The sequence below is a fragment of the Octopus bimaculoides genome, chromosome 14 (genome assembly GCF_046866305.1).
Source record: "Octopus bimaculoides isolate indiv1 chromosome 14, ASM4686630v1, whole genome shotgun sequence".
In the NCBI taxonomy this organism is placed as follows: Eukaryota; Metazoa; Mollusca; class Cephalopoda; order Octopoda; family Octopodidae; genus Octopus; species Octopus bimaculoides.
Window position 1 is genome coordinate 12,735,329 of NC_142941.1, and position 12,586 is coordinate 12,747,914.

Consider the following 12,586-nt stretch of genomic DNA (forward strand, 5'->3'; position numbering starts at 1 on the left):
TGGAGTATATTTGGTCAGGAATGACTAACTTTATTAAAAAAATAAATTTTTAAAGTGATTCAAATTCAATAGGGTCGCCATGCTGGTCCCTTCTCAGGTGCAACAGAGAAAAACAATATAACAAAGATCAATACCAGGGATATAACAAGATTCAACTGAAACATCACTTCCACAGTGTTATTACATTATAATAAAACAATAATCTACATTTACTCCTATCACCACATTTACAATATGGTCATAATTCTTAATGAAAATGAGATCAAATGCTGTTATTGTTTTTTCACTATTAATTTTGTTTTTATTTCTTTCATTCATTATTTCTTTCTTTATTTTTCTTTCATCCTTCCAAATTTTCTTTATCATTTTTCTTTATTTCATTATCATTTTTTCTTTCAATCTTCCAAATTTTCTTTATCACTTTTCTTTATTTCTTTATCATTTTCTTTCATTCTTCCAAATTTTTCTCTATCATTTTTCTTTATTTCATTATCATTTTTTCTTTCATTCTTCCAAATTTTTCTTTATTTCATTATCATTTTTTCTTTCAATCTTCCAAATTTTCTTTATTTTTCTTTATTTCTTTATCATTTCTTCTTTCTTTTTTACTTCAATTTCTCTTTCGTTGTCTTTCGTCCAGTCAGTCAGTAACAACACCAAACTCCTATACCCGATCAAACAGATCAGCTACAGACAAGGCCAATTTACGTAGACTAATATCACCAATATTGCAGATGGCAGTCACAACCACTCCTTTGGGAGGATTAGCCTCTGGCTGCAATGAATCTCGAGGTAACATAAGCAAAATGCTACTAGCACCAACAGCATTCCCAGTATGGAAAGCATAGAAACGGTTCTTCAAGCAATAAGCATGCTCATGTTTGAAAGGAATTAGCTCCCACCCAAGTCCATAGTAAATATCATTAGCTTCAGAGACTTTGGCCCCTTCAACAGGTTTCCACAGATCCAACATTGTTTTGCGCTTTAGATAGCCCTTCAACCTGGCTTCATTGTTGTTCTCTTTGTTTTGCATACCTTGTCCTGTTTTTGTACTCAAAGGTGATACATTATCATCAAATTGGAAGCTGTACAGCATTGCATTTCCAAATTTTATCAAGTCCTCAGCAGTTGAAAGGAATCCACCACCAGCCCACTTGTAAGAATTGTCAACGTAGGGAGCATTAACCACTTGTCCATTCTTTGAAACACTGTAGAACCTGAGAGGAATACATAAATAAACACAGGTATAAAGCAGGATTGATTGATTGATTGATGATTGACAGATAGATGATTGGCTGGATAGATAGCAAGAAAGATAGAAAGGTAATAAATAGATAGATGGAGAGTTAGACAGACATATGGATAAAGAGTCAGACAAGTAAATAGATATAGACAGATAGATAGGGAGATGGAAAGATAAGTAGATAGATGGGGAAATAGATAAACAAGAGATGGAGAGAAAGACAGACTGAAATAGACAAACAGAAAGATGTAGAGATAGACAGATTGATGATGGATAGATACTCAGACAGACAGACAGATAAGTAGTGGTACATGGTAGATGCTGTCATAGCACTGAAACTCATATCCTGCCATAACTATAAACATACAAACTTTAAGCTATTTCTAAATATAAAGCAACTTCAGTCTGACTTTATTGTTGAATTTGTATTTGTATAATTAGAGTTGGAGAAAAAGAAAAAGAAAATTGATACACTAAGAACAGAATTACTATAAACAATATTAACCATCTTTCATATGTGTGTGTGTTGCCTGATATGCACAGAATATATTCTAATAAGAAGGCAGGAAGTTGACAAATAGAAGGAAAGATTGATAGATAAACTATTGAAAGAATGCTAGGTATATATATATATATATATATATATATATATATATATATATATATGAAAGAGTTAGGGGTTGGGGGTTCAACCCACTAAGGGATAGTATCTTTCAACGGGATACACCGTCTACAAGTAGTTGGGTTCAGCATATTATCCTCCATTTTCTAATTGTTACACATATATATGTGTGTGTGTTTGTGTGTGTGTGTGCACATATATATATATATATATACAGATATATATGAGAACAGAATAAAACAGGAAGTTTAGCTTATCTTTTTATTATAACATCATAAATTACAGAATCTTTATACGTGCTAGTGTGTTGTGTAGAAATTGGATAATGAACTTGAAACGCCAGATTTTCAGAAGAAAATGGTAATTTAATCCATTGTTAATTACCACCATAATTGATATGCAGTGCCAAAAGATATATATATATATATAGGTGCCTGTCTCTCTCTCTCTCTCTCTCTATCTATCTATCTATCTATCTATCTATCTATCTATCTATCTATCTCTATATATATATATCACTGTATAGTAAGAAGTTTGCTTTCCAACCACATGGTTCCAGGTTCAGCACCTTGGGCATGTATCTTCTACTATAGCCTCAGGTTGACCAAAGTCTTGTGAGTGGACCTGGTAGATAGAAACTGAAAGTAGGCCATTATATATATATATATATATATATATATATGTATGTATACATACACAGGGCGACCCCCAAAAAATCAGAACCCATAAAATTTTTATTAAATCCTACAAAGGTCCAGCTAATTTCTTCAAATTTGCTGGACTTGAACTTTGGTCTGTGTACGGTCATTCCCTTTGCTTAAAAGTCATGTTCTTTTCAAAATATACTCCAAATGGCATACATTGCACAAAATTGTCAATTACTCGAACACATTCCTCTTTGGGGATTTCCTTGATTTCTGCTGTGATTGTTGTCTTCAGTTCACCAATCGTTTGAGGTTTGTTCTGGTAAACATTATCCTTGAGATACCCCCCCCCCCCACCACCACAGATAAAAATCTGGTGGGGTCCAAGTCTGGTAAATGTGGTGCCCACACAATATCAAACTTCCTGCTGATCAGTATCTCCTGAAATTGCTCTCTCAGTCAGGCTAGGGAGTCATTTGATGCAGGGGGGGGGGGGCCTGTCTTGCTGGAACCACTGTTCATCACGATCTATCTCTCTACATTGTTTTATTCAAACAGTTTTAATCAAAGATTTGTGGGTTGTTTTTTTTTTGGGGGGGGGGGGTCACCCTGTGTGTGTGTGTCTGTGTTTGGGTCTGTTCCCCATCATTGCATGGCAACCAGTGTTGGTGTGTTTATATCCCCTTAACTTAGCAATTCAGCAAAAAAGACTAATAGAATAAGTATCAGGCTGTTTTTTTAAATTTCTTTCTTTCAGCCTTTCGTTCATTATTTCTTTCTTACTGTTATTTACTTTTTCATTCGTTTAGATTTTCTTTCTTTCCTTCAAGTTTACTTTGTTTCTTCCAAATTTTCTTCTTGACTTCGATTTTCCTTTCATTAGTCTTTCAGTAACAACACCAAACTCCTATACCCGATCAAACAGATCAGCTACAGACAAGGCTAATTCACGTAAACTAATATCACCAATATTGCAGATGGCAGTCACTACCACTCCTTTGGGAGGATTAGCCTCTGACTGCAATGAATCTCGAGGTAACATAAGCAAAATACTACTAGAACCAATAGCACTCCCAGTATGGAAAGCATAGAAACGGTTCTTCAAGCAATAAGCATGATCATGCTTGAAAGGAATAATTTTCCAACCAAGGCCATAATAAATATCAGTGGCCTTAGAAGTGTTGGTCCCTTCGACAGGTTTCCACAGATCCAACATTGTTTTGCGCTTCAGATAGCCCTTCAACCTGGCTTCATTGCTGTTCTTGTAAATGAAGTCTTTGTTTTGTGCACCTTGTCCTTCTGTTTTTGTATTCAGAGGAGATGTGCTATCACCAGAGTCATCAAACTGGAAGCTGTACAGCATGGCATTTCCAAATTTTATCAAGTCCTCAGCAGTTGAAAGGAATCCACCACCAGCCCACTTGTAAGAATTATCAACGTAGGGAGCATTAACCACTTGTCCATTCTTTGAAATACTGTAGAACCTGACAGAAATACATAAATAAACACAAGTATAAAGCAGGATTGATATAATAGATAGATAGAAGGGTAGGTTAAGAAGTGGTGGCTGTCACAGAGTGTGCTAATTGCTGAAACTACAACACTGGTATTGCTGAGACCCCCTTCGGTCATGACTGACCATGAGATTGCACCTAGAAAGTTACCCTCCGAAGTACAAGTCCGGGCAAGATTGCTCATGGAAGACCAGCAGTCGCCCATGCATACCGGCCTCCCCTCTCCACGCCACCAGTGTTATCCAAGGGAAAGGCAAAGGGGCCAATACAGCTTGGCACCTGTGACGTCGCAACTCATTTCTACAGCTGAGTGAACTGGAGCAACGCGAAATAAAGTGTCTTGCTCAAGAATACAACACACAGCCCGGTTCGGGATTCGAACTCACAACCTCGCAATCGTAAGCTCGACACTCTAACCACTGAGCCATGCACCTTCACTGGTATATGTATATACATATACACATACATACCTATCTTTTATATATATATATATATGTATATGTATATATATAAAAGGGTTGGACTAAATAATGGAAACACATAGCATCATAATTTTGAAATATCTATAAAACAATCAAAAGCTTGTTTATTTTTATGTTCTTTTGATTTATTATTAGTGTTGCTTAATATGTTTTGCTAAAATTGCTGTTTTTTTTTCAGATATCAGAAAAAGGTAATTAAAATTTATTAAAATGACAGATCTATCGGACTTTCAAAGAGGTCAAATTGATAGAGCTCGCATGGCAGGCACTAGTATAATGAAGAAGTACTGTCTTGAAAGTAATGACAGCTTTTGAGAAAGAGGGAAAAACCTCCTCATCGAAACAAAACTCCGGAAGAAAACCAAAACTTTCAGACAGGAACCGTTGGACTCTTATGTGAATTATTAGAAAGGATCACAAAAGTACAGCTCCCAAAATCACTACAGAGCTTAATGACCACCTCGAGAACCCAGTTTCCACAAAAACTGTTCACTGGAAGCTGCACAAAGCCAGATTTCATGGGATGGCTGCAACCAGAAAACCACTACTTTCAAAACAAATGTTGCAAAGTATTTAGAGTGGAGTAAAAACCTACAGAATTGGTCCCTAGAGTAGTTGAAGAATGTTATTTTCTCAGATGAGTCATCCCTTACCTTATTTCTGACCACCAGCCGAGTATACATGTGGAGACAGCCAAAAGAAGCATTTGACCCAGACTGCCCTCTTCCAACTGTTAAACGTGGATCTGGGGGGGTGCTATATCTTGGAAATCCACCAGTCCAATGGTTTCCCTTCATGGCAGAATTAATAGTGAAGACTATTTAAGCACTTTATCAGCTCAAATTCATCCTATAGTTGCAGAACTGTTTCTGGAAGGAAATGCAATCTTTCAAGATGACAATGCTTCAATTCACACAACTAAAGTTGTTACTGAATGGCATGAGGAACATTCTAGTGAAGTTGAACATCTTATCTGGCCACTACAGTCCCCAGATCCCGATATTATTGAACATTCAGGGTAGTGAGCTGGCAGAATCATTAGCACGCTGGGTGAAATGCTTAGCGCTATTTTGTCTGTCATTGCATTCTGAGTTCAGTTCTGCTGAGGTCGACTTTGCCTTTCATCCTTTCGGGGTCAATTAAATTAAATCAACTTAATCCCTTTGTCTGTCCTTGTTTGTTCCCTCTATAATTATTGAACATTTATGGTGCATTTTAGAAAAACAAGTAAGGAGTTGATGTCCTCCACCATCATCACTACAAGAACTACTTATTTCTCGCTCAGAGATTTAAAACTAATCGTTTTTCTCCTAACAAGATCAGTGACTGTGTGGCTTGGAGTTCAGTCCTACTGCATGGCAGGATCCTGGGCAAGTGTCTTCTACTATAGCCCTAGGCTAACCAAAGCCTTGTGAGTAGATTTGGTAGAAGGAAACTGAAAAAAAACCCCCAATACATTGATATATAGGTGTGTGTGTTTGTATTTCATTTGCACCCCATCACTGTTTGACAACCAGTGTTTGTTTGTTTACATCCCCGTAATCTACAAGTTTGGCAAAAGAGACCACTAGAATAAATACTAAGCTAAAGAAAAAATAAAATAACTCCTGGGATCAATTTGTTTGAGTAAAACCCTTGAAGGCAGTGACCCAGCATGGCCGCAGTCCAATGACTGAAAAAAGTGAAAAAAGATTTTTAAAAAAAGTGATAAAAATTCCATAATAATAATTAAGTAATAAGGAAGAGTTTCTCCTCACCTGGATCTGTTATATATGATGGGTTTATTCCTGTCCAGGTAGGTGTTGTGAAGTCCGAGCTCTCTGAACACTGAGGGCATCATCTTTGTTAAAGATATATTTGAAGATTTCTCCAAGACAGCACTCACCAATGTCCAGCCGTGTGTTGTATACAGAAACTTACTGCCTAGATGAACGACAGGAGATAACAGTAATGTAAAACCCAGAAGAATTGCTGCCAAGCATTTTGTCTGGTGTGCTAACGACTCTGCCAGCTTACCATTGTAATAATCCTTTCTATTATAGGCACAAAACCTGAAGATTTTTGTGGGGAGGGGACGAGTCTATTACATCGACCCCAGTGTGTAACTGGTACTTAATTTATCGATCCTGGAAAGATGAAAGGCAAAGTTGACCCCGGCAGCATTTGAACTCAGAACAAATTAAAAAGAAGAAAAAAATGAAGAAAAAAAAAACACAAAAGAAGAACTGTGCTAGGTTTTTATGAACAAACTATAAAAAGTAAAAGCTTCTCTGAATTATAAACCAAGAACTGTGACAGTTTCTTTGAACGAATAAAAGATTTTTAAGACATTTTTCAAGCAACATACAACAGAATATTTTAAAAACAATCAAATTACCTGGTTTGTGAACAAGAGGATCGTCTTTGAAGAGCGTTAGGGCTTCGTCAACATTTTTGAAGGACTTTTTCAGATACATTTCCTCCATTTTGTAGTCGCTGTTGTTTGAAGATTCAGATAGTTTAACAAGTTCCTTGCTGTTGTTGTTGTTGTTAGTGTTGTTGTTGTTGTTGGTAGAGGCATTGTTGTTGTTGTTCTTGGTGGTGGTGTTATCGGCACTCTTTGAATCATCCTAGTAAAAGAGAAACACAGACACAAAACATAAAAAAACGAAAAAAAAAACCCAACAAAAACATCAAAACAAGTAATCATCATCATCATCATCATTTAACGTCCATTTTCCATGCTTGAATGGGTTGGACAGTTTGACCAGAGCTGGTAAAGTCAGAAGTCACACCAGGCTCCATTATCTTTTCTGGCACAATTTCTACAGTTGGATGCTCTTCCTAATGCCAACCACTCAACTGAGTGTACCAGGCGCTTTTTATGTGGCACCAGTATCAATTCTGCTGTGGCAGACAGGTCTAATAAATACAATGTCACAGGTGTAGTTATATGGATAAAGCTGTTTTCAAGTTGTTTCACTGTGAAGTACCTCGGGGAAAGTGACTTCTACTACAGCAACTAAGCTGGCCAATGTCTTGTGAATAAATTTGGTAGAAAGAAATTGTGTAGAAGTGGCGAGCTGGCAGAAACATTAGCACACCGGGCGAAATGCTTAGTGGTATGTCGTCTGCCGTTACATTCTGAGTTCAAATTCCGCCGAGGTCGACTTTGCCTTTCATCCTTTCGGGGTCGATAAATTAAGTACCAGTTACACACTAAACATAGAGGGGACAAACAAAGACAGACAAAGGGATTAAGTCGATTATATCGATCCCAGTACAATGTTTCGAGTGGCATGGGTGCTTCAAAAGTGGAAGAATATCCCCGGAAGATGATGAATGATCTGGAAGACCTGCCACAAGCATCACCCCCGGAAATGTGGTATTGTGCATTAAGAATTCATGCCACAGGGCCAGACCATCAATCAAGAGTTCTACTGTGAAGTTTTGAAGCATTTGGGGGAGGACATTTGGCAAAAGTGACAGGATCTGTGGAGCATGAAGAACTGGATTCTTCATGACAACAATGCATCCTGTCACTGAGCTCTCCTCACTCATGAATTTCTCACCGAAAACAACATGGTGTCACTTCCACACCTGCCCTATTCGCCAGATTTAGCACCTGCTGACTTCCGTCTCTTCCTCAAGATGAAAATGCAGTTCAAAAGTTGCCGTTTTAACACCGTTGTCAAGATCCAGAGTGAATTGCAGAAGCTCCTTGGCTTGCTTGTAGAAAACAATTTCCAGGCTGGATTCCAAAAGTGGCAGAAACACTGGGACGGGTTTATTGCTGTGCAAGGTGACTGTTTCAAAGGAAATCATGTTAAACCTTAGGCAAATAAGTAATTTTTTTATTAAACATAACTAGTCCAGGAACCTTTTGATACTGCCTCGTATACATGAAATGAATTGCTTCCTGGATTCTTCGCCAGGAATAGAAACCTAGACTAGATTTTTCAATGAGTTCATTCCTATTGTTTTCAGTATTAGCACTTGGAAATTTATGAAAATCAGCTGTCATATATAGATAAGTTCTATTCTTTAACTAACCATTTTTCAGTCACCAACAGTTCAAACCAGATAAAAGACCTAATTTAAACAGGAACATATTATGAATACATGGAAGAACACCTCTCTTTCTCTCTTCACTAATGGCTTCTCAAGATGTAATCATACAACCTCCACCTTCTCTACTCATCAACCTAGAGAGGTAAGTTCTCTTACTCTTTTTAATTATATCAACCCCCCCTATATTTGACTGGTATTTATTTTATGAACCCCAGAGGGATGAAAGCAAAATTAACCTCGGTCAGCTTTGAACTCAGAACGTAATGAGTCAGAAGAAATACTGTAAAGCATTTTCCCTGCACTCTCATGAATCTGCTGTCTTTAACTCCAGTTTAATAATATTTTCTACTATAGGCACAAGTCTAGAAATTTTGGGGGAGGGGTCTGACTGATACTTAATTTATTGACCCCTTTAGGATTTTTCCTACACACACACACACACACACACACACACACACACACACACACACACACACACACACACGTGCATTTGATGGCGTATAAAACACATTTTAAAGAAATAGTTTCAAAATTTCACCCCAGGTCCTGCATGTAAAGTTGGGTCTCCCATAAGCTAATTTTGTTCCTGGTTCTCTTATTTCCAAATATACACAGCTGAAATTGGGGCTCATCTAATAATGCCCATGCATCTTTTCAACCACCCAATATATGTATGTATGTATGTATGTATGTATGTGTGTGTGTGTGTGTATAAAAAATTAGAAAGCAATCGTGACTCTTTAAGGAATCCAGTCCTCACCTTAGAATTATCGTTACTATTTTTATCAGCATCCTTATCTATATACGTCCTGTTGTAGTGACGAATACCACCCATGTGAGACAGCAAATGACGGACAGTTAGTGTCACCTAAAAAAAAATTAAAACCAACAATAAAAAAAAAAAAAAAAAAAAAAAGTAAATACAAAATAAGACAAAAATAATTTCAAAATAAAAGGCAACTGACAAAAATGAATGATAGGGGCATTTTTTATGTCAGCAATTCCCAACTTGGTGGTTCATAGACCCCTGGAGGTCAAGAAAGGATATTATTGGGGATCCATGAATTTTTATCAAAATTGCACCTGCTGAGACCCCCTTCGATCATGACTGACCATGGGATTGCACCTAGAAAGTTACCCTCCCAGGCACAAGTCCGGGCAAGGTTGTTTATGGAAGACCAGCAGTCGTCCATGCAAACCAGCCTCCCCTCTCCACACCACTGATGTTATCCAAGGCAAAGGCAAAGGGGCCAATACGGCTTGGCACCTGTGACATCGCAACTCATTTCTACAGCTGAGTGAACTGGAGTAACGTGAAATAAAGTGTCTTGCTCAAGAACACAACAAGCAGCCCGGTACGGGATTCGATCTCACAACCTCACGATTGTAAGCTCAACGCTCTAACCACTGAGCCATGCACCCTCACTGAAAATTGCACCTCTATATAGGTGCATGAACTCATCAATGAAAATCCACTGTCACATATAGAAAAACTTAATTTAATTTTAATTTTTAATAAATTGAATTTAATTGAGTTTTTACCTGTAAAGTTGGATTTTTATCCCTAATATTATTATTATTATTATTATTATTATATATATATATATTGTTGTATTTGGGGATGGTCATGTTGCCAGTTTAGCCAATAAAAAAACACGTACTATATTTCACATCAAGAATCTTGCAAAACGAATTATATATATATATATATATATATATATATGTGTGAGGTAATGTGGCTGATGCTGGTGTTGTGGAAACTAGCAATCATGCCAGTGGCACACAAAAAGCACCTTTCAAGCGCTGGGCCTCAGAGAGCAAAGGACAAAGGACAAAGACCTTGCTGTGCTTGAGAAGGAAGATCCATAAAGCTGAGTGAAATTATAGTTGTGACAGATACTGGTGTCATGAAACTGGCACATAAAAGCACCCTTTACACTCTTGGAGTTGTTGGCACCAGGAAGGGCATCCAGTCATAGGAAACATGCCATATTAGACTGGAATCTAGTGCAAAACATCAGCTTACCAGCCCTCGTTAAACTGTCCAACCTATGTCAGCAGAGACAATTGATGTTAAATGATGATGATGATGGTATATATATGTACATGACAACAGCACAAGTGCTTTTTACATGGCACCAAGTCTCCATATTTGGGTTCATTCATTCAGTCATTCTTCTGAGACAGGTCTTGTTTTTGTTTTGCTAGGTTTCTACCAACCCTCTTCACTAAGCAAGCATGGTGGTGTACTAGTTAAGTCATTGATGACCCAACCATGTAACATGTTGTGCCAAACTTCATGTTACTTATAGCACTCATTACACTGGAATTATTCCTTATTGTTGTCCCTTCCATGCAGCTATGAAGCTCCAAAGTATAAAAGAAATGGTAAATGTACATCCTAATATTCATGTTATTTGTGGTTCCAGCAATGACCACCTAGGGCCAGATTTACATATGGGCCAAACATGGCCTAGGCACCCACAAGCACTGGGGGCCTCTGACCACCCAGGGCCAGATTTACATATGGGCCAAACATGGCCTAGGCACCCACAAGCACTGGGGGCCTCTTTTAACTTAAAGAAGCCTAAAACTTAGCATTTAAATTAAATACATTTATAAATAATTTGCAATTTCTTTTTATTACTTATTTAATTTTTTTATTGATCCAATAGAGTTCCTTTAAAATCATGGAGTCCTCTTTTGATTAATTGGGCCCTTTAAGATTAAAAAAAACCCCATTAAATTTAACTTAACCCCTCTGAATCTACTGAGGCTCTTCTCAGTTTTGGGACTTCTTCAAAATGTTTGGAGCCCTTGGATTTAACAGCCTTCTGTATTATCTTATTATGCTTTAAATTAGCAAATTCATAAGGGCCACCAGAACCTATTGGCCCAGGGACCCTACAAAGTGTAAATCCAGTCCTATGACCACCTCAACTATTTTTCAGTCAGTATGCATCTACGACCACATTATCTAGTGTCTTTCCATTATTTGCATACAGTAGTATGTTATTTAAAAAAAGAGATCTTTCTAGCTGGTTGATTGTCTATACATAGGCTCCCTATTGACATGTAAAAATAATATAAACACAAAAAGAACAAAACATAAAAATATAAATAAACGTAAAAAAAAAAGAATTCCACCAAACTGTCAAATAACAAAAGGAAAACAATAAATAGTTAGAAAAAAGGATAAATAACCTGGAATACTAAGGCTATACATGTCTCTTCATAATATTTGTCATTGCCTTGAGTGGCCTTAAATTACATTCGCAATGTAATATGATAACCTTCACTACCACCAGCACCTTCATGACCTTTACTCTCTCTCTCCACCACTACTGCTATAAAGATTACCACCACTGATACCAATATTAATAACACACAAACCATTTTGAGCGTGGCCGTTGCCAGTGCCGCCTGACTGGCTCCCGTAGGATTTTCGAGCGAGATCGTTGCCAGTGCCCCTGGACTGGCTTGTGCGGGTGGCACATAAAAGACACCATTTCGAGCGTGGCCGTTTTCGTGCGGGTGACACGTAGAAGCAGCCACTACACTCTCTGAGTGGTTGGCGTTAGGAAGGGCATCCAGCTGTAGAAACTCTGCCAAATTAGATTGGAGCCTGGTGTTGCCATCCGGTTTCACCAGTCCTCAGTCAAATCGTCCAACCCATGCTAGCATGGAAAGCGGACGTTAAACGATGATGATGATGATGATGAAGGCAGCAAGCTGGCAAAGTCACTAGCACAACAGACAAACTATCCTTATCTTTATGTTGAGCTCAAATTCCACCAGTGGAGGCGCAATGGCCCAGTGGTTAGGGCAGCGGACTTGTGGTTGGAGGATCGTGGTTTCGGTTCCCAGACCAGGTGTGTGTGTTTATTGAGCAAAAACACCTAAAGCTCCACGAGGCTCCGGCAGGGGGGTGGGTGGCGACCCCTGTTGTACTCTTTCACCCCAATTTTCTTTCACTCTTTCTTGAGTAACACTGCAATGGACTGGCGTCCTGTCCAGCTGGGGGGAACACA

The 12,586-nt window shown here is 38.1% G+C and overlaps 1 protein-coding gene across 4 annotated transcripts in view; it reads right to left on the minus strand.

The window, feature by feature from the left end:
- Nucleotides 1-12,586, minus strand: part of LOC106874975 (serine beta-lactamase-like protein LACTB, mitochondrial) — a 20,020-nt gene continuing 7,434 nt past the window's right edge. The window contains exons 4-8 of one of the 4 annotated variants that reach the window (XM_014922904.3): nucleotides 9,316-9,423; nucleotides 6,883-7,114; nucleotides 6,263-6,428; nucleotides 2,558-3,993; nucleotides 2,113-2,299 (exon numbers count right to left, since the gene is read on the minus strand). In XM_014922904.3, coding sequence (XP_014778390.1) covers nucleotides 3,417-3,993; nucleotides 6,263-6,428; nucleotides 6,883-7,114; nucleotides 9,316-9,423 — 1,083 coding nt within the window. In that variant the 3' untranslated portion in view covers nucleotides 2,113-2,299; nucleotides 2,558-3,416. Of the gene's footprint in view, nucleotides 1,218-2,112; nucleotides 2,300-2,557; nucleotides 3,994-6,262; nucleotides 6,429-6,882; nucleotides 7,115-9,315; nucleotides 9,424-12,586 lie in introns of those variants that run through there. The other 3 variants (XM_014922905.3, XM_089362326.1, XM_014922906.3) reach the window with 3 other exon arrangements.